Source organism: Budorcas taxicolor, chromosome 2 (genome assembly GCF_023091745.1).
Source record: "Budorcas taxicolor isolate Tak-1 chromosome 2, Takin1.1, whole genome shotgun sequence".
Taxonomy (NCBI): Eukaryota; Metazoa; Chordata; class Mammalia; order Artiodactyla; family Bovidae; genus Budorcas; species Budorcas taxicolor.
Genome location: NC_068911.1, coordinates 172,960,900 through 172,982,155, shown reverse-complemented (window position 1 = coordinate 172,982,155; position 21,256 = coordinate 172,960,900). Strand labels below are relative to the sequence as shown.

The following is a 21,256-nucleotide window of genomic DNA, read 5'->3' as shown; positions in this document are numbered from 1 at the left end:
GATTTTACTACAGTTATGACTACCACTATGACTGCGATGACCATTTTACCTGGGAGATCTCCTAAATCACAGTCCCACTGAAAAGAATAAGCTCCACCCCAAGATCCTGTGGGCCCTGGCCTAGTTGGCCAAGTTAAGGAGTCCCTCTGGGATTTGGGCAGATCTCCTTCCCAGACTGGACCTCAGTTTTTCCATCCATAGCCCAGGGCACAATGAGTAACTTCCTCCCTAGTTTGAAGCATGGTTCTTGGGGGAGAGGATCCAAGTCCCTGCCAAGAATGGGGCCCAGTCCCTAATGACCCCTCCCCATGGTACCCCCAAATCCCTTGTCTCCTGACTCTCCTCTGGTCTCCTGTGGTTTCAGCTGACTGCAAAGAAAACTTCAACACTGTCCAGCACATTGAGGAGGTGGCGTATAATGCACTGTCCTTCATGTGGAATGTCCATGAGGAGGCCAAGGTCAGTGCTGGGGGCATGGCTTGGATAGGACTGGGCTGCCAGCAAGTCCCAGGAAAGGGACTGTCCCTAGGATTGTGGTAGCTCCTCCGGTGAGGGCACCAGGGAGGAGGCAGGGTACAGGAGTGAAGATGAAGCATAGGCTCTAAGCTAGAGTGCTCGGGCCCTTGTCCCACCTCCATGACCTTGGACAAGTGCCTTAGCTGAAAATTGGGAGTGTAACCTTAGCATGAACGGATAGGTTGGCATGAGGCTCAGGTGAGATGAGAGAAAGGTGGAGCACAGCCTGGGGCTGAAGTGGTGGCTGTTGTTGTTAGTCCAATCCACCTATTTGCCAGATGGGAAAACTGAGTCTTGTGCAAGCCACACAGCAAGATCCTGCTGCTGCTGACACGTGGGCCAGTGCAGAGTGTTGCAGGAGAAGTGCTGTGGAGTCTGGTAGATGAAGGCTGAAGTCTGTCACCTCACTCGAGGAGCCCATAGGGAGGGAAGAGCAATCTGCCTCCTAGAGTGGTGAAGATCTGAGGAGATCATGCAGGATGGAGCAGCGGGCGCTTTCTATGCCAAGCCCATTGGAGAGGCCTGAGAAATAGAGCCTCTGGCAATATGTTGTTTTCATACCAATGATGAAGCCACGTAGTGCTGGAGACCAGCCTCACACTCGCCGGTGCTGCCGGGTCCCTCTGTGTCTCGGTCTTCTGTTTGGACAGGTGGTATCGTGGAACAGGCACTAGTCAGAGGGTCAGGGGCTGGGTGACCCTGGGCCTGTCCCTTCACCTTTCAGGGCCAGGCTTACCCCATCAGACCAAGTTTGGGTCAGGCTCATGGCAAAGGCCCTTGTGGCCTGGGAAAGCCGGGGAGCTTATCCCTGCCTCCCCGCCTCCCCTCATGGGGCGGTCCAGGTTGCCTGGAGAAAACCAAGGTGAAGGGGCTCTGAAAACAGTAAGGAGAGGCACAAAGGCAAGGGATTATTATTATTCAAACAGACACCCGGGACTGGGGAGGAGCTGGGGCCTCCAGTTCAGGGAGTGGGGGAAGAGTTTCGTGGGAAGGGAGAGGTGGGTTTCGGTGGGGATTTTCTCACAGCCTCTTAAGCCCCCAGGCTTGGGTCTTTGTCAGGTGTGAGCTGGGTGGGGGCGGCATCAGGGCTGAGCTGGCTGAGGGGAAGGTATGTCTGGCATGCATCTGGGGGCTGGCCCCCCACGGCCAGGGAAGGAAGGGGGTCTGTTCCAGCACCACCCCACCCCCACTTGTTCAAGTCAGGATCATTTCCAAGGGAAGCGTCCCAAGGAATAGGGGCCAGCCTGGAGTGGGCTCTGGCCTGGAGTCCCACACAGAAGCCAGCAGTAGGCAGTCAGTAGGTGAGCTTGCTAAGAGAGGTCCAGCTAAGACTGACCCCAGGCTACCGTCAGCTGGACACAGGCTTCTGGCTGAGGCGCCATCTGTCCCACTCATGACAACGGTTACAAAATGTCCAGGCCCCCTGGGTAGTCAACCACCCTCACTGCCGCAGGAGGTAGGTTTAATTGTCCTCATTTTGCAGATAGAGAAACTGAGGCTCCATGAGGTTCAAGGACTTATCTAAAGTGACATGGCTTGAGGGGCAGAGTCTGAGTGGCCCCACGTCCAAGCTCATTCCTCTCTGCCAGCCTGCCCAGCTCCCTGTGGAAGTGTTAGCAAGTCACATCCATGCTCAGAGCCTCCATCTCCTCAGCTGTAAAACGGGGGTGACTGGTTCAGCTGTGGCTAGAGCTGGTCATCCAGGTGCACAGGGGTGAAATAAAAAAAATGAGGCTCTGGATTTTAAATTCCTAAAGGACCCTTAATCTCCCTCCCAGGCCCTTGATCCTTTGGGCTGCCCTTGGCAGTCTAGCGGGAGCTGCGTTGTCCACTGGTGACACCCTGAGCTCAAACTCCAGTTCCCTTATATGCTCCCTGTGTCGCCCTCTGACAGCGGCCCTCTCGGAGCATGGGTTTTCGCTGGAAAAGAGAGCTGGTGAGGTTTGCCTTCCAGGGGCGTTGTGAAGCTGAGGGTGCCGCCAGGCGGCCGATAGGCCCCACGGTGCTCAGGGAGGTTGTGGGACCGCAGGTCTGGTGACCTGGGTCGGCTGTTTAGCGAGCTCCCGCCTCTGTCCCCAGGTGTTTGTTGGCGTCAACTGCCTCAGCACAGACTTCTCCTCACAGAAGGGGGTGAAGGGAGTCCCCTTGAACCTGCAGATCGACACCTACGACTGCGGCTCCCCCAGCGAGCGCCTGGTGCACCGTGCTGTCTGCCAGATCAAGATCTTTTGTGACAAGGTGGCTGGGCGACCCCCTGCTGGGCCCTGGGCGGGCGGGCTAGCCCGCCTGCGTGTCCTCCTCAGCCACGCTGGGTGCACCTGTCTCTGCTTCTTGCTCTCGGAATGCCTCCGTCTTTGTGTGCTTGTCGCTTGTCCGTCCTGCTCTCTGTGGCTGTGTTTTCCTCTGCTCAACCCTTCCTCTTGCTACACGTCTCTTTCTAGGTCTCTGTACAAAGCTGTCCAGGTTTCTTTTTCTCCGTGTCTGTCTTTTTCACTTTTCTCTTTCTTCTTACCTCTCTCCGAGCTCCTTTCTCTTTTCTCTGTTCTTCTCTCCCCACACCTGTCTCCCTTACTTTCTTCTTTCTCTGCCTCTCTGTTTCTCTCTCTCCCAAGGCTTTGCTGACCTCAGACAGGGCTGGGCCACACTTGATTGGGCCCAGTGCTGGTACCTTTCCGTTTCCTGATCTCACCCTGGGAAGAAAGTAACCTCGGAAGTCCCATAGTTGCAAGAAAAAGAAGCCAGCCCTCCCAAGACCAGTGGTGACCCCTGGCCCCCTCTCTCCCACAGGGAGCAGAAAGGAAGATGCGGGATGATGAGCGGAAGCAGTTCCGGAGGAAGGTCAAGTGCCCCGACTCCAGCAACAGTGGTCAGTGGGCCTGAGCTGGGCTGGGTTGGCGTGAAGGGGAGAGGAGACTAGAGGGCAGACGCATGAACAGAGGGACCTCAAGGCACAATGCCTTCCTCTTCCCATCAGGCATCAAGGGCTCCCTGCTAGCTGGCTTCAGGGGAAATGAGACCACCTACCTGCGGCCTGAGGCGGACCTGGAGACCCCGCCAGTGCTGTTCATCCCCAACGTTCACTTCTCCAGCCTGCAGCGTCCTGGAGGGGTGAGGGTCTGGGCCTCTGGGTGGGGCCGTCTTAGCAGAGACTGGCAAGGAGCAACCTGCCACTTAGCAGGACAGACCAAGTTAGAGGTTGATAGGTCCTGACATCACCAACATGGAAATATCTTTATTGAATCCCGGGGGACTAAAAAAAATGTATATACGGTCGTATAAGTTCAGGGACCTTTTCTACTGAAGAGTGTTCGTGAAGAAACGAACTTCATACAGATTGAAATGTTCACTCTTGAAGCACACACGGGAGGTTTCTAATGTCCGAGCTCCAAGTCAGACCACAGCCTTGTCAGAGCTGGGTGGATAGTGATCATCCCGGCAGTGCTTGTGAGGCTCACTTTACACTAGGCGCTGCTCTTTGAGCTCTCCATGCGTCAATCCTTAACCCTCATTACCTCCTTATGAAGTTGGTAATGTCATTCTCCCTGGATTCACGGGGTGGAAATTGAGGCACTGAGACTAAAATTACACAGGCCGTGGCAGAGCCAGCACTGGAGCCTAGGCAACTGGGCTTCAGAGGCAGTGCCCGTCACCTTGGGTCACACCACCTCTCAAGACAGCAAGCCGCTCACCAAGCACCTTGACCGCCAGCCTTTGCTGCATCGTCTCGTTTCTCCATCACAGGCATCCTTTGGGGTACAGGCTGTTATCCCCATTTTTCCCGACAAGGTCACACAAGTCAGTGGCAGAATCAAAGTCCCAGCGCCTGCCTATTACTTTGCTTCCATATTACACAGTTTGACCGTTTCCACCCATTGAGCTCCCCACCATTTAGGTGGGAATGTTTACAGAAATGGCCATCAGTTCACAAAGGCGTTCAGCGCATTGACTCCGAACAATAAGACAGCTTATGGAGCAGCCAGTCCTGCTGTCGGCCTTGGCACACATTTAAAGCCTCTCAATGTCCACCACACCCCCTTCTCTGCCCTGAAGTGATTCTGTGGCCCCCATAGCTCAGGAGGCTGCATTAACCCGCTCTTCCCCCAACCCCAACCAGGGGCCTCAAGTAGGGAGACGCCCACTTGAGGGATGGAAGCCCCCATCGCCAGGCTGCCAGCTCTCCTGTGGGAGGAAGTGGGGGACCAGTCCTTGTACCTGTGAGCCTGAGAGAGGGGACCCGCGGAGCGGAAAGTCTCAGTCCTGCCTCCTGGGGGGTTGCTCTGGAGACGGCCCTCTCAGGGCCTGGGTGTCTTACCCCGCAGGACCAGCGATGGCTGCACCAGATGGGCAGTGCCAAGTGCTCAGGAGGGCTCGACAATACTGCCTCTCCCCCTTCCACTCGCTTTGCCTCAGCTCCAACTACCTAGTTCCCGGCTGCAGGCCAGCCTGCAGTCCCAGCCCTCCTGCGTGAGCTGGGACTCACTGATGCTGCCACCATTCCTTAGCACCTCGTGTGTTCACCGAGTCCTGACTCAGCCACCTGGGGCTTGGTGCGTCCTTTCAACTCAGGGTCTCAGCTCACTTGAGGGGACTTATCTGAGAACAAGCTGGAAAGGCATTAGAACTGCCTCCCCGCCTCAGGCCCCCACAAAGATTGTTTGTCCCAGAAAGCCTCCAGCAGCTGAGGGCTCTCTCGTCTTCCTGTGTGTGTGTGATGGAAAACGTCTCTCTCTTCCTTGCAGGCAGTGCTCTCAGCGGGACACAGCAGCTCCAGCAGGTATGGAGAGAAGCAGCCAAGGGCCTCGCCTCCCTCCTGCCACCCCTCGTTTGCTCCCAGCCTGCCCTTCCCTTTGCTGTCCCCCAAGCCAGAGGCTGGGCCCAGAGGAAGTACCCGGGAGACTCTGCCCCCAGCCCCCAAGCTAGACTCATGTTCCTTTCTCACTGAAACTGCCCGAGTTTTTATGGGTTTGTTTTATTTGAAAAGTTGGCGAATCTTTGGCGGGACACCTGCTTGTAAAACGGGAAAGAAAAAGCCTCTGAGATGGTGATGCAGATTTGGAGCGTGAGGAGGGCAGCTGTGCAGGAGGACGTAGGGGAAACCACCCTGCGGCCCGCCCCAGCAGACTCCAAGAGGCCCCGGAGGGGCCTGCAGCCCAGGATGGGCCTCTACGTCCTTCCCTCTGTCAGCTACAGTCACTTCACAGCTTCAGCTAGAAATCTGTCAGAGGAGGAAAATGGGCTCATGAGGATGAGGCAGGTATGAGAGACAGCATGGAACAGCAGCTCTGTAAACAGGAAAGCACTTTATGGAGATCACGTATTGTTGGTATCAGTCTCTTCTGTATAAGTGGAAGTACTTTCACACCAAATTACGTCACTTATCACCTCACAACAGCCCCAGTGAGTCAAGCAAGCAGGGGTTATTGCTTCACTTTATGGACAAGGAAACTGAGGCTCAGAGAAGTGAAGTGACTTGCCAAAGGTCACACAGCTATGAGATAGCAGAGGCAGGCTGAGACCTACATCTGACCTACTCCAAAACCCACAAGCTTCCCTCCTTCCACTGACTCACATCCAACTTGATTCTTTCAAAAAAGAACAATGTTGATGATGAAACAGTAGTCCATATTTATTGAGGCCCTACTGCCTGTCGCACAGTGTTCTAAAAGCAGCGTGCATTATCTCCTTCAACCGTCCAACTTTAGGAAGCGCCCCATTATAGACTGGGACCCTGAGACGCTGTCACCCAGCTAGGAAGGGCAGGGCTGGGATGCGAACCCGTGCAGGCCAGCTCCAGACCTGCTGCTTTACCTCTGTCCTACTGCTTTGCGCCCACCCTCTTAGGGTCTTCTCTTCCTCTGGGGCCCGGCAGCCTCTGGGATCCTCCCGGGTTCCTCACAGGCCTCTCCCTGCCTTCCCCACAGGCTGTCTCTGAAGCGCACCTGCTCGCCCTTCACCGAGGAGTTTGAGCCTCTGCCCTCCAAACAGGCCAAGGAAGATGATCTGCAGAGAGGTAGCCTTCTGCCCCCTATTTGTCCTCTGAGCTCACCCCCCGCCCCAGCTCCCCACAAGGCCTCCCCAAGGCCTCCACCTGATCCTGGTCCAGGAAGCCAGGGCCGTACCCGCCCCTACCGGGAGGGCTTGAGGGGTTCTTTACTCTCTGAGGCTGGGGCTGGGCCAGGATTTGAGAGAAGGACAGACAGCCACAGAGCTGGAGGGCTTCTGCCTGCTCTGACCCTGTTGGATGCGGGCGTCCTGGGGAAGCCGTAAGGCAATAGGCTTGTGGTGTTGAGCAGTCTCCCCACTTTCTAATAGGCAGAGGAGTGGGTGGGCTTTCCATACCTGGCATTCTGGCTTTGACACAGTAAATCTGTGACTTCCTGGGAGAGAGAGACTGGAGCTAACCATCAAGAAGAAACCAACCACCAACTAAGATCAAAAGCTTCTAGCAACCTTGAACTGAGCCTTGCACCCTACTTGGTGTCATATGAATACTGCCCACAACAACTCTGGAATAGCGGGTGGAGCTGACTCCATTTTCCATCTGGATAAGATGGGGCTTAGTGATGTTAAAAGAACTTCTTCAAGGTCACAGAGCTGGCAGGTGGCAGGGCAGGGATTCAAACCCACCAGAATCAGCAGAGTCTGAGGAAGTGCGGGGATCTACAGAGCCAGGTGGGGTGTTTCCCAGCTGGGAACAGACCCTGAGCAAGGATTTGCTCTTTTTGCAGAAATTAGTCTTGGGTTAGCCCCCTAGATGTTCCTTTGTACCTCTAAAAGCCACCCCTTTGATTCTCAGTTCTGCTGTACGTGCGGAGGGAGACTGAGGAGGTATTTGACGCCCTCATGTTGAAAACCCCGGACCTGAAGGGGCTGAGGAGTGCGGTAAGAGGCCTAGCGGACCCTGCCCTGCCCTGGCCGCACCCCACTCTGCGCTCCCATCTCCCTGCCATTCTTCGCCATCCAGTTCTGATTTCCCACAGGAAGACTCCGGGAAGGAATATTCTGGAACGTTGACTTTCTGCTGGCCCACCCATCCCGCCCCATCTGAGGGCGCCTGTGGGGCCTGGCTGTGGGGTGGGGGTGTGGGGAGGTGTGCCTCTGAGATGTTATCTCCCAACCAGACCCTTGGCTCCACCCGGGGAGCTGCACACACCATAAATCCTCCTTAATCTGATGCCTGCTGTCTGACAGGCCAGAGCTTTTTGTTGGCTTTGCAAACCTGTTTCTGTTTTAATGGGAGTGAAACCCCAAAAGGCCAGGCCCCAAAGATACTCTTTTCTTTTTTTTTTTCTTTCCCAGAGGGCCTCATTTCTCCAGCTTGTGGTTGGCCAGGGAGGCACTGGCTGGGGCAGCTGAAGGTGGTGTCTGGGCAAGGAGACCTTTCCCAACGCCCTGAACTGCCAGAGAGTGGGTGAAATAGCCCTAAAGAAAACCCACAGCAGCTCTGTGGTTCAGCTAAAAACTGAGCAAACACAGCCTCCCTGGGCCAGCTGTGCTGACAGGTTGAACCACGCAGAAAAGCCAGGTGGTTCTAAGATGTCAGAATGGGGAAGGAAATGAATGGAAAAGCACAGCTACCTTTTATTGAAGACCCACTATGTGGCAGGCATCCTGTCAGGCACGCTGCATTTGCTAGCTTACTGCACTGATTTAACAACTCTGAAAAGTGGGTGCTAGTAACGATCTCCTCATTTCCCATAAGGAAATAGTCTCCCAGAGGTCAGGTGACGTGCCAAGGTTACTAGGCGTGACAGAGCTCTCTCCACTCTCCTGTGTTACCCTGGTCTCTTCACACTGCGTCAGCCCGGCTTGGCACCAGGCCCAGGAAGTTGGGTTCACAAGAGGCCATTAACGTCGCTAGAATATATAGAGACTCCAGATCTTTGGATTGGACGGTACCTTAAGGGGTCAGCTCCCCATCCAGTGCCCAAACTCTGTCCTCAGTAACTCTTCCAAGTGGATGCCCACTCCTGACTGTATGCATCAAGGATGAAGGGGCTCATTGCCTGTGGAGCAGCCAGACAAAGCAATTGTCTGTACAATATATAGTTGGAAAGTTCCTAAATTCTTGCTTAGACAGACTTGAGACTTTCCTGAGAGCATCTAGCCACATTGCCATTACAATAAGTAGTCTGAGAACTTTTCTTGCCTGGAGTAGCCTCTGTCAGGGCAGAGACCAGCTGAGGAGCCGAATTGGCTCTTCTTCTTTTGGAAAGAGAGGAAAGGCCCAGAGAGGAGGACCTGAGCCTCGAGCCTGTGGCCTGCGCTTCCTGGCGGCTCCACAGCAGCCAGCAGTCCTAACCAGCGCCATCTGACTCCACTCACCCCAGGGATGGTGCTGGGCTGGGACCTTGACCTAAGTGTCTCAGTTCTTGTACAGAAGCACCCGTGTGTACATTCCCATCATGACCCATTTTACAAAGGACGAAACTGAGGCTCAGCAAAGTAAGGGGACTTGTTCAGAGTTCTGCAACCCCAGCTGGTGGAGCTGGGACCAGATCAGTTCTGTCTGCCCTACAGGAAGTGTCAGAGGCCTGGGGACACATGGGCCGATTGGCTGGGTGAGCTCAGCCAGGCTGCTGAGGCCTCTGAGCTGCAGTGTCCTCTCTGGTGGACTAAGCTCCAACGTGCTGAGATGTGATTGGGGCAGGAAAGCTGGGCTCCAGGCTAGGCCTTGGGCACATACCTTATCTTCTCCAAGCTCAGCATCCTCGCCCATCAAATGGGGTAAATGATTCCTGCTAGGAAGGGTAAGTGGGTCATCTCACCCCTCACAACAAGACCAGAGCATCCTCATCGCTCCACTTCTGAAATAATAATGACCATTTATCAAGTACTGACATCTATTTAGTACATAGAGGAGCTGTCCTAAGTATTACACGCAGACCGGTTCATTTAATTCTTTCAGTGACACTATGAGCTAGGCCTGTTTCCACCTCCAGGACTGGTTTGCACAACTGGTCAGCCCGCTGGTGAGCAGGGAGCCCTCAGCACTGGAACAATCCAGATGTCTGACCGTGGCGAGGATTGAGGGGAAATGGTGGACACCCTTTGGGACAGTCTACAAGCACTAAACACGCTATTTGTCAACAGTTTGTTGTGGTGAGGGAAAGCTTATAATGTACAACAATAAGTGAAGCTGCCTCTGGGGGACATAAAAACACCTGTACACATGGCCAAAAGGCAGGAAGGAATACACTCAGATACTACTAGTGTTATCTCTGGGACACAGGATTACGGATGATTATCATTTTCTTCATTGTATTTTTCTACAATCTGGGTATATATTTTATGATCAGGAAATTAAAAGCCATCATGTTAAAGACTGCTGCAAATTTAGTTTTTGGCAGCAGACATTGAATCTCCTGCCTTTCTCTTCCAGATCTCTGAGAAGTATGGGTTCCCTGAAGAGAATATTTACAAAGTTTACAAGAAATGCAAGCGAGGGTAAGTGCCCAGCACAGCTCTTGCTCCTCACCCCCTCTCCCGACCCTGCGCCTTTCCCTCCAAAGCGTTGGCTCAGGGAGCTCCCAGCAGGTCCGCTCTGCCTGGCAGAGGCCTGCGGCTCAGGGCTGAGCTGTGCTTGTACGTGGCTTTGTGGCGAGGTGGAGTTGGGGTGGAGAACCTTGGCAGTCAGGCCAAGGCCGCCTGCAGAGACCAGACACTGGTCACTGTTGGGAAGGAGAGAAGTGGGAGACAGTGGAGAGGGAAGCGCAGGGCCATGCGTCAGCAGTAAGCCAGGCGTTTGACCATAATGGTGATGATGATCGTGACTGTCATTTACTTGACCACCTACCCGCCATGTCCCAGATACTGGGTTAAGTTTCTCTCATTTCTCCCTCGCGGCCACACCATGAGGTAGATACCATTCCACACTTTTCATAGATTGAGAATTGAGGCTTGGAGGTGCCAAGCAGTGTAGAGAGGTCGGAGCAGTGGGTAAAGGTACAGTGGCGGGAGGCCCAGCAGAGTTGCTCCCAAGAAGGAAATGCAGGCGATGAATCTGGGACAGGAGTTGTGACTGGACTTTGTGTTGAGGGCACCCAGCCAGGGAGGCTCCACAGGCTTCCTCCACCTGCAAGTCTGGATGAAGCTGTACCTTTCAGGGGGGCTGGGCAATGCCTGCCATGTCCCATGGGCTCCGGGGCATGAGGGCTAGGGACCATGGTAGCCTTGCTCTCTGCCCAGGAGATCCCTCCTCAGCAGGGGTGGTTTAGGAGGGTGGAGTTGGAGGTCCACTTGGTGACCACCTTCCCAGGCTTCTACCTAGCTTCAGAGCCGGTGAACCTGGCCTCTGCAGCCCTTGATGCCTCGGTCATTTTGCCAGCCCAGCAAGGGAATCCCTGTGTGGTGAGAAACGGCGACTGCCACTCCCTGCTGAGAGGACCCCGGACCAGGGCCCTGGGAACCAACCCCTCATCCCCACCCACAGCTCCAGACACACTACGGCTCATTTCTGATACTCTTCCTGGCTGTCCCTGGAAGGTGCTCAGGCTTTGCCCCATGGCGGTTGTCCGTGGCTCTCCTTTTGGAGGACTGCAAACTGAGGCAGATTTTGTACTCAAGCTGAGGCCCCAATCCCGTCAGCCCGGGGGCCGCCTCCTTCCTCCCCTCCTTCCGCGCCCCCTGCCCCCGCGCCACCCCCTCCCCTTTGGCTCTCACCCAGCCTCCTTCCCAGAGAAGGCTGAGGTGGGGGAGGTGGGCAGCCCTGCAGCCCCGGGAAAGGATCCTTTGGTTTTGGTTGTATGTGTGTCTAGGTCTTTGTGTGTGTGTTTTTTTTTTCCTTCCGAGTTTCGGTTTCAAACTGGGAACTGGAGCTTACACGCTCTCCGGAGCAGAATCCACCTCATCGCGGAGGGCAGGCTCTGCTGTGCCCAGACAGGCCCAGCCCCACTTCCCCTTTGGTGCCAGTGCCCACACCCCCTGGCTGCCACCCCACCTGCCACCTCTGGCCTCTCTTCCAGATCCCACTTCAAGCTGGGCGAAGGGGCTGGGAAATGAATGCCTTTGTGCCAGGTTCAGGGGGGTGTGCACACAGAGATGCCCCATAGCCCCAGTGGCTGAGTTGCATAGTCTTTCCCTTAAGCCCCAACCAGACATTTCAACCAAAGTTATAATAACTTCCATTTGTGGAGCACTTCCTACTTGTCAGATGCCGGGTTAAGGAACCCCAAGCCCTGTCTCATTGACCCTTAGAATTTGCTGTTTCTACAAATGAGGAAACGGGTTCAGAGTAGTCCCTGGGTGATAGAGTGAGTACCTGGCAGGAATCCTGGCCTGTCTAAAACCCATGCACGCACCCACTATTTTATCTTGCCTGCTGCTTGTTCCTCTAACCGCTAAGCAATGTGCAAATAAAGCTTGTGGCCAGGCCACCGGATTTATTTTCCCAGCCCCATAGCCCAGGGCATCACCCAGCGGCCCTTCAGAAGCACCCACACCCCATACACGCCCCAACCATGAAAACCCCAGGCCTAGGATCGTCTGAGATGCCTAAATGAGAAGACTCCCCCAAAAAGTCTGTCGGGAGAGCAGAGGCCAGGCTCATTAGCTGCCTCCCTCATCTTTGGAGCAGGCTATTGTCAGCACCGGCCTCGTTTATTTTCACAGACCCTTCCAGAAAGTCCTTTGGACAAAGGTAGATACAATCAGCTTTACAAGCACCACTGAGTGCTTGAAAGATTAACAAATACATTGTTTTTGCTGGCAGCTGGCCAGGGGTTCCCTGTGAACCAGGACAGAGGACAGCCTGGAGCTGGCAAGTGACAGGAGGCCCACATTCTGGGCAAGTCCCTGCCTCTAGGGCCCGGTTGTCATTGACCCCTGAGGGGAAGAGGTCTGGGGGCCTGGCTGGGATCCCTTGTGTGCGGGAGTGTGCTCTGGGCCTGCTGGGAGGCCCTGCCTGAGAGGTTGGTGCACACAGGGCCCTTAGCCAGCGCCGGGCAGCTAGAAGCTCTCAACAAATGCCGCTGTCGGAAACTAACAAAAAGCCCAGCACTGACAAAGCACTCGCACTTCCAGCCTCTGGTCTCCTCGGCCTGTCTGCAGCCTGCACCTCCAGACCACGGTCCCCCTGTAAAACGGAGGCACTGCACTCAGGACCCAAGGAAGCCAGACCTTAGAATCAGATGCTGGCAGTCCGCACCCAGGCCTCACAGCCTGAGCCCAGACCTCCTTCCAGAGAGCAGCAGCTGCTCAACGCTGCTGCAGAGACAGCCCACAGGCCACAGGCTTCAGCTTCCCTGTCTCCATTGCCTCTCCTGATCCAGGGGATTCAGGGAGGACAAGGTCATGCCTCTCCTGGGATCCCTGGGAAGCAGACTGCTGGCTACCGCCAGGAGGAGGAGCATGGGCGACTCAGCCCCACTCCTGCCCAACGCAGATCATCTTGCCTGATCTTGAACTCTCCCCCAGCCCTAGATTTTACCTTTCTTTTATATGCCCATCCTAGCTTGTATCTATAGGGTTTTATTATTTTTCTTTAAAAAACGATGCAGTGGAATGAGACAAAAGTCCAGATTCCAGTCCTGCCATTTCTTAGCTGTGTGACCCCAGGCAAATGAGTGCTCAGCTTCCCCATCTGTGAACTGGAGTAATACGGTTATCAGGATTCATTCTCCCAGGCCCTACTAGATTTGAAACTTCTAGAGGGAGGGACCTGGGATCTCTGTGTGTGGGCCCCTGTTTTTGTTTGGAAGAAGACCTTGCACTTGGCAAGACCTCAGCAGATGCTGGCCTAGTGAATGAGGGGAAACATCCACCCCCATCACAAAAAGGAAGCTGCCTTGCACAGGTCAGGTCACAGCCCGGCGGGTCCTTCATGGGGGAGGCGGCTCCTAGAGGGATGCCCTTGGCTACACTGTGGCCTTGACCCCTGCAGAGGGCCACAGCCCCAGAGGCTCTGTCCCTCTCAGGATGGCCCAGGTCCTTGTCTGAAGAATGTGATGGGGAGAGGGCCATGCCCCGCAAATCCACGATGGCATCCCTGAGATGTCTGCTTCCTGGGGTGGAACTGAGGGGCCCCTTGTGGCACTGGCTGGGGGATCGGGGCGGGGCGACATGTTACAACCTCCTGTTGAACCCACCCCTCGTGGGCCCACCACCACACTTGAGCTCACACTCCACATCCAAGTGCACAGCCTGGCCTGGTAACTAAGGAGTGCTGCGTCTTCCCCACATCTGTGTGTTATTTGCTCACACACAGTGAGTGTGGACACTTGTGAAGAGAGGCAGTCTGGTGCAGTAGGCAGGGAGTGGCCGCCAGCAGGTCCGAGTTTGAGTTGGGCTCGTCCTCTGGGGAATTGTGTCCCCCTGGTAAAGAGGGGCAGTGAATGCCCCCCATCTGGGCTGTTTTGAGGGTCGGAGAGCAAGTCCAAGAGGCGCCGGAAGTGCTGGGGGCCCCCGCAGATGGTCACATGTCTGTCATCCTTCACTCAGAGGCCCTGTCGGGGAAGAGGCCTTTCACCCTCTAAGCACACCTCTCCTCTCCTCCTCTCCAGAATCCTGGTCAACATGGACAACAACATCATCCGGCATTACAGCAACCATGTTGCCTTCCTGCTGGACATGGGGGAGCTCGACGGCAAGATTCAGATCATCCTTAAGGAGCTGTGAGGCCTGAGCGTCCACACCCACAGGCCTCTTGACGTGGGCTCCGGGTTCGGGGAGCCAGCTGGGCGGTGGCCCTGAGCCACACACAACCTCTCCTCAGGTCCCAGCGCCGCTACTTGAACGTCTTCCCTGAGTGAAGAGGCCCTCGACCCACAGGCATCAAGGCCCGGAGGGGCCCCGGGAGGTGTCCTGATCTAAAGCTCCACCTCGTGCTTGAATCTACTCTCTGCGCTTCCGGGCAGACGACGCCGTGTCCGTTAACCAGCCCAGCGGCCTGTTTGCCCCTCCTCAGACCTTCTCCCCAGCCCGTCTCCCTCAGGCTGCCCGTTCAGGCTGCGGACACCAGCCCTGTCTCCCCAAGCCGACTTGACCCTTGGACCCATTCTTGACTCTTCCGTCAACTTCAGACCAGTGACTTCTCACCCTTTGGTCACTGAGTTGACTGTCTAACACTTGATTTTCCAGTGCAAATGACTTTTAAAAAGACAGTGTAGTGGACACACTCTCCACGCAGACTTAACTCCCTCCACACAGGTTGGAAATCAGAGCTGATCGACTGGAACAAAGCAGCGCCTGTGTGGAGCAGCCTCCATCCCCACTCACTGCTGTATACATTTCTTATTTACCATTTTCATTTATGTTATATATATATAAGTATATATTGTATATATAAGCAACATTTTATATTTTTCATGGATACATTTTTATCATTTCAAAAAATGTGTGTTTCACATTTCTTGGATTATTTTTTTAGCTGTTACTCAGTTATGCGTTTTGTATACTCATATGCTAGTTAGTAATAAAATTCTCCACATGTCTTACTTCAGATGTCACACTGGCCCCTCTTGTGAGAGTCTTCCAGAAGCAAAGGGTGCAAGGAAACAGGGGCTCTCTCCTGCTCTATCCTGTGAGCAGTTTCCTTGGACTTAAAGGATGGTGGTCAATGCTGCATCCCGGCGAACCAGAGGTGCCACCTTGCAAGGCCAAGGCTCCTGATTCCCATCGTGGGCCCCGTGAGGCCTGTCCCATCTGGCCCCACAGGCGGACGTCACCACCTCAGGGTCACTGACTCTGGAGATGAAAGAGGCCTAGGATACCCTCGCTGAGGACCTCACAGCGGGGCAGTGGACAGAGCTCTCCACCAACTCGCTTTTCCTGGAGCCGGCTCCTACCTGCTCACAGACTCGATCGTGAGCTCCCCCCAGCTCTGCAGTCAGTGACGTCAGTAGGCTGGAGAGAGTGTTTACACCCCAGGAATTGACAGGTGTGCTACAAATCAGGCTTCATTTCCCCTGGAGAACGGGACAGATCAGAGCATCCTTCCTTCCTCCCGCCGTTCCTTCCTTCCGGCTTACCCACCCACTCCCCCTCTAGGCCTCAACTTCATCGGCTATAAAACGACAGGCATGTTCTACCTGAGTCACCAGGTAGCTGCCATCTTTAGAGCCCTGGGGCTCACTGGTGGGTCTCAACCCCCCACAATGTGGGGCATGGGACAGCAGGCTGTCCTTGGGTGTCCTCCCCAGACTTCAGTCACAGCTGCTCTGCTTTTCTTCATGTGCACAATAGAGTTCTTATATTAACTTTTGTCTGAACTGAACTTTAAAAGTTTGAAAACCATGGATTTCTCTCCAAGGGCCTTCCAGGTCTGACAGCCAATCCAGAGTCCTAATTCCCAAAGCCCTGGGGCCAGGACTCAGGTCAGGCCAGGGAGGCCCAGCCCTAGCCAGAAAGCTCAGTAATCAAGCTATATCATTGTCCAATGCAATGCTTTTGAAATTAAGGCCAAAAAAAGATAAAATATCAGAACTTTGAAGGGAGTGTTGGTATGCAGATGTTTTCCTTTGGCCTCAGGGTCCAGCACCGCTTCCCCAGCACTGGAAGGGACCCCGCGAAGCACCCAGGCTGCTCAGCCCACTCCAGGCCTTGCTGCTGCCGCGACATCACTGTGAGGGTGAAAGCGCAGTGTGTGTGGAGTGTCAGCATGCTGACAGGCAGGCCAGAGGTGCTCAGCATCTGTTCCTTTCCTTCCGGAACCACTGGAAGCAGGAAGGTGGTCTTCTCAACCTTGACCGCACCTTGGAATTCATCACCCCGGCAGCTTTTATCCCTGCTGCCCAGATGGCACCCTACAGCAACTATATCAGATTTTCCGGGATTGAGGCCAGACCTCAGTACCTTTAAAGTACCCACCCCGCATCCCCCGATACCACACTGTGCACTCAAGGTTGAGAACCACTGCTTTAAAGAGGTTTAAAGCAGTGGTTACCCCGACCTTGAGTGCACATTGTGGTATCAGTGCTTATACAGACCTCACCACCTCTGAAACCTGCCAGGGTCTGGAAGGGACTCAGGCACACAGGGAACCGTGGGGGCCAGGGCACAGCCTGCTGTTGAGCTCAGGAGTGGGTCCCGGGGCTCCGCATATATGCCCTTCACTGCCTCCAGCAAAACCTCTGAGGCCCACTGCTCGCCCTTCCACACGGAGAGACAAGGCAGTCAGTGCCTTAGGAAGGCTGTTGGGAACTCAAAGAAAGAGAACCCTGGAAGCCTTGAGGAAATGCTGCCCTGCCCTCAAAGAACATCAGGGAGCAAAGGGCAGCTCCTGAGCCCGACAGCGGCCATTCGGGGTTTGCCTTTCCTTCAAAGAGTGGAAAAGGCAAGAGGATGAAGGTAAGTCTTCTCCAAAGATGGGTCACTGTATAAAGCCAGCTGGTAGAGATGCCATCCTCTGCCTGTAGGAAGCTTCGCGTGGTAGATAATGAGTGAGCAAGGGGAGAGAGGGAATGAAGGAGTAGTGAGGAGGTGAGGAGAAGGAAGGAGCGAGGGAGGGGAGGACAAGTAAGCTGACAGGCAGATGGATGAATGCATGGAGGGCCAGATGGAGAGTTCAACAGTTGAGTATTCATTGCACCTTTGGGCTCCCCTGGGGGCTCAGTCAGTAAAGAGCCCGTCTGCCATGCGGGAGACCTGGGTTCGATCCCTGGGTGGGGAAGACCCCCTGGAGGAGGGCATGGCAACCCACTCCAGTATTCCTGCCTGGGGAAGGCCATGGACAGAGGAGCCTGGTGGGCTATGGTCCATGGGGTCGCAAAGAGTCAGACACGACTGAGAGACTCAGCACAGACCTTTGCTACTTTAAGTGTGGTCCATGGACCAGTAGCATCAGCATCACCTGGGAGCTTGTTCAAAACACACCTAAAACTAGTACAATGTTTTATTTCAATTATATATCAATTTAAAAAAAAGATATGTAGGCTCTCGAGCCCCACCCAGGTCTATAGAATCTTGGAATAAGATCTCCAAGTGATTTTCATGCACATTAAAATTTGGAAAACACTTTATTAAAATATCAGTGTATCCTACTCTTTGTAATCACACCAAGAACTTTCACAAAGATACCACAGCCCAAACCCTACATCAAGTCAGTTAAATCAGAACTGTGAGGCTCGGGCCTGGGCCATGTGACTCTCGAACGGCTCCCGATGTAATCCTACCACACAGCTGGGGCCTGGGGATCCTGGGGCTGGACGGAGCCATGAGCAGCCTACGACATCTCCAGAGAGGCTGGGTACCACTCAGACACACCCTCAGAACTCAGGGTCTCAGCTCCAGCCCTGTCTTCTATGGAACACAGGTTCTGCCTGGCCAAGAGCAGCCCTGACGGTGCCCCTGCCATTCTCCTCCCAGAGTGCCCACTTTCCTGATCCCACTGCCAGGAATTTCTACAGAGGCAGTCCTCACCTGCACCCGGCGTAGGCCCAGGTGTCCCCGACAGGAGCAGCCGGTCTTCTTTTCCATGCAGTCCCACCAGCCTCAGCCTGCAGGGACCCCAGGGCTGGTTGCTTCCAGCCCAGGGACCAGCTAAGGATCCCTGGGGTCAGAGGGACCTAAAAGTCAAGGCCTTTAGGTCCAGCCATATTGTCAAGAGTCAAAGAAAGGTGTGGCTTTAAGTGTCAGCCTTAAAGGGGTCTTCCAGAATTCCTAGTGCCCAAGTGGACAACTGATGACTGCAAAAGAGTTTCCTTTAGCCTGAATAAAAATTTTTTAATTGAAATAAGGTTGTTAACATCTCCAATCAAGAAGTTTCAGGTTTCAAAATTTCCCAGGTTCTCCTGAAGAATCTGCAGATCTGGCGATAGGTAGCAGGCCTTTAGAGGGACACTGGCCTCAGCTCCAGGACCTCCTCTCACCTCACCTGTTTCACTCCCTGCCTTGCCCACCCAGCCCTGGAAGTGCTTGACCTTGAGCCTCCAAATTCTGCTCCAACCTGACCCCTAGGACAAGCTAGGACCAGAGTGGATGCAGCACAAGGTGTCTGCCTTTAGGTCCAGACCCTGGACGCTCCTGGGGCCACATTCCAGGCTGCCTCCTGGTCATCCAGAGCAGTGGGGCGCTTGCCGGGAACCTAAGGTTTACAGCAAGGCCAGCTTTTGTGAGAAATGAGAACTCGGTTTAACTGGACACGCTGTTCCATCCTCTTCCTGCCCTCTTCCTCAGCAGCCCTTCCCTGAAAGGAGAAATAGTCAGTGGCCAGTTCCGAGCTAAAAGTCACAGAGCAAAGTCTGAGGAGAAAGTCAAGGGCAAGCGGGGGCACCGGGAGGTGTAGAAGAGGGCGCAGGGGGCTTCCACTTACAAAAGGCAAAGCCATGGGGACGGCTAGGGAAGGAGGGCTGTGTGGTTAACTCTTGTCCTCCTGGGTTCCTTGAGAATCCCTTCTCCTTGCCAAGGGGGGCTGACTTGGCAGGCCCGAAAAGGTTCAGTCAAGATCATATTCAACTTGAGCAGGGGTGAGGGGGACAGACACCGGGCCAGGGAAGGGGAAAGCCGGGTGAAAGGACCTACAGGCGCCCCGCAGAACCGCTGAGCCCGGGACTCTGGCCCCAGACGGTCCTGCCTGCACCTGCCCCTTGGGCACAGAGCCGATAAACGGATGGGTTGGCCTCCCCTGAGGGCGGGTGATGAGCTCACGAGACCACGGTGATGCTGCCATGCTCTCCCTGAGGTGAGACATGAGGCCTGAGCTGGGGGACAAGGGCCAGGCAACCCCTCCAGGTCCCTGTCACTGTGCCTCTGGGCCTTCCTGGCCCCTAGAATTCCGGGAGGGATGTGGAGGTCAAAGGCCAAAGGATGGGAGAATGCCGGGGCCACGGCCGCAGGGCCCCGGCTCAGCATCAGGCTTCAGGATGGGGCATTGGCCGGCGGCGGCCTCCTCTTGGAGGCCAAGCTTCGCGAGCTGCTGGCGACTGAGCGGGGAGGTGTGCAGAGCCAGCCTGGACGGATGCGAGGGGTGAAGTGACCGAGGCGGGGGCTCTGTCCACCCCTTGCTTCTGCTCAGGAATCCACGGGGCTCAGTGCGGGGTGGGCGGGGGTCTCCATACTCCAGGGGGCAGCTCAGGACAAGGACAAGCATGGCAGTCCGGTTGCAACAGCAGGCAAGGGATGAGGGGAAGGGGGCAAGGCCACCCCGTGCCACCAGCTGGCACATACACACGAGATGGGCACTCCCTGCTGACCCCCTGGGGTGCCTGGATGGGTGGCTGGGGGTCTCCTTGAGCTCGAATGTGGCGACTACAACACTGGGATCCATTTGTTGTCCTCATTGTAGAGAAAGGACTGCTTGCCAGGGAATTCCGGCCTGTACGTGGCTGTGGAGAGAGAGAGAGTGTTGAGAAAGAAAAGGCCAGTCCTCAAGGCCCTTACACTTGGTGTCAGAGAGGGCGGGACCCCTGATCAGGCCCCTTGCACCTGACATTGTGGGGAGCCAGGGAGGTAGGGACTGGCCCAAGGTTGTCAGGCTCTGAAACTGGCCGGGGTGGGACTCAAACTCTGGTTTCCCACCTTCTTCAACTCACTAGCTTCTTTAACAGAAGAAAATTTGCAAAAGAGTTGTATAAAATTTGAGGGGGGGCTGCGGAATGAGGAGAGCAATAGTCTTAAAGAAGCTGAGGGTCAGCTTAACAGGGTTTTGCTTTGATTTAGTTCAGAAATTAAAAAAAAAAAAACCCTGATAACAGCAGCCAGGATCACGCAGGGCTTGGGAACCACAAGCTGGGGTGACTGGAAACTCTTACACTGATGCAGATTTGGTTCATGAGGGAGCCGCTGACAGGAAGCTACCATGGCTCTCTAGGAAGGTCTGCATACACTGGAAGCCAAGAAGGCAGATGTTTGCAGGTGCTTAGGCGGGGGCCCCCGCGGGGAAGCCCACCTTGGCCTAGGGGAACACAGCAGCAGGAACGAGCCTGCACCTGCGCTCCAGGCACCAGCATGGAGAAGATGCTCAGAGAAGGCTCCTAGAGGACCGGGCCAAGCAGGGGCAGACCAGGATCCTGCTGTCCCCGGGGTCCTCACGCTCACCACTCACACGGCACCTTAGTACACTTGCCGGACCAAGCCGAGCTCTGCCTGGACTGGCCAGATGAGCCCAAGGTCGAACCTCTGCCGTCTTACTGGCTTGATTCTCACTATGTTTCCAGGGACAGAGCCGTGGGAATGCATTCTTCCTGTCCGGTCTACCTTACACTTTACTCACCTGTGTGTGTGGAGGGATGGGGACGCCTTTGGGGGCTGGCACCAGACTTGAGTCATCTTTGCCTCCCTAGGGTGGGAGCCTCAGAGATACTCATTGGAAGACTGACTTTCACAGGCCTGGCAGTCCCCGAAGTCCTGCCGTCCCCCTCCCATGTCACCTGCCCACCAGCCCACCTGTCAGTCCCCAATGCCATCAACTCTGCCATCATGGGGGCCCTAAATGGCTAAAGAGCTCCACTGAGAACTACAAGTAGGTGGCGGGGGCAGTGCAGACCACCCGCTGGAGCAAGTCCCCCGGCTGTCAGCTCTCAGGCAGATCTTAGGTGGGGGGGGGTGGGTAAGCGGGTCCCACCACTCAAGCTCACCTGTACAAGGGAGCAGAACTAGGTGGCTTGAAAGAGCTGCTCAGGTGGAGCCCTGGTTTATTTCAAGACAGATAAGGCATCAAGGGAAGAGAGTCTGGGTCTCGGCCTTGCCACTCCTCCTCGGGCTGTGACACCTTGCTCTCTGGGCTCTCCCCATCTGGGAAGTGACCCCGTCAGATTAGAACCACAGCTTAAACATTTTTAAGAACATGAACTTTTTAGACAAAAGC

The 21,256-nt window shown here is 55.1% G+C and overlaps 2 protein-coding genes across 2 annotated transcripts in view; one reads left to right on the top strand and one right to left on the bottom strand.

The window, feature by feature from the left end:
* GRHL3 (grainyhead like transcription factor 3) overlaps window positions 1-14,130 on the top strand; it is a 31,891-nt gene extending 17,761 nt beyond the window's left edge. The window contains exons 8-16 of the mRNA XM_052635464.1: window positions 365-459; window positions 2,596-2,754; window positions 3,304-3,382; window positions 3,491-3,624; window positions 5,256-5,290; window positions 6,438-6,526; window positions 7,313-7,398; window positions 9,899-9,963; window positions 14,016-14,130. Coding sequence (XP_052491424.1) covers window positions 365-459; window positions 2,596-2,754; window positions 3,304-3,382; window positions 3,491-3,624; window positions 5,256-5,290; window positions 6,438-6,526; window positions 7,313-7,398; window positions 9,899-9,963; window positions 14,016-14,130 — 857 coding nt within the window. The remainder of the gene's footprint in view (window positions 1-364; window positions 460-2,595; window positions 2,755-3,303; window positions 3,383-3,490; window positions 3,625-5,255; window positions 5,291-6,437; window positions 6,527-7,312; window positions 7,399-9,898; window positions 9,964-14,015) is intronic.
* A 5,568-nt stretch (window positions 14,131-19,698) lies between these two features.
* Window positions 19,699-21,256, bottom strand: part of STPG1 (sperm tail PG-rich repeat containing 1) — a 51,618-nt gene continuing 50,060 nt past the window's right edge. Inside the window, exon 8 of the mRNA XM_052636182.1 lies at window positions 19,699-19,775. Coding sequence (XP_052492142.1) covers window positions 19,699-19,775 — 77 coding nt within the window. The remainder of the gene's footprint in view (window positions 19,776-21,256) is intronic.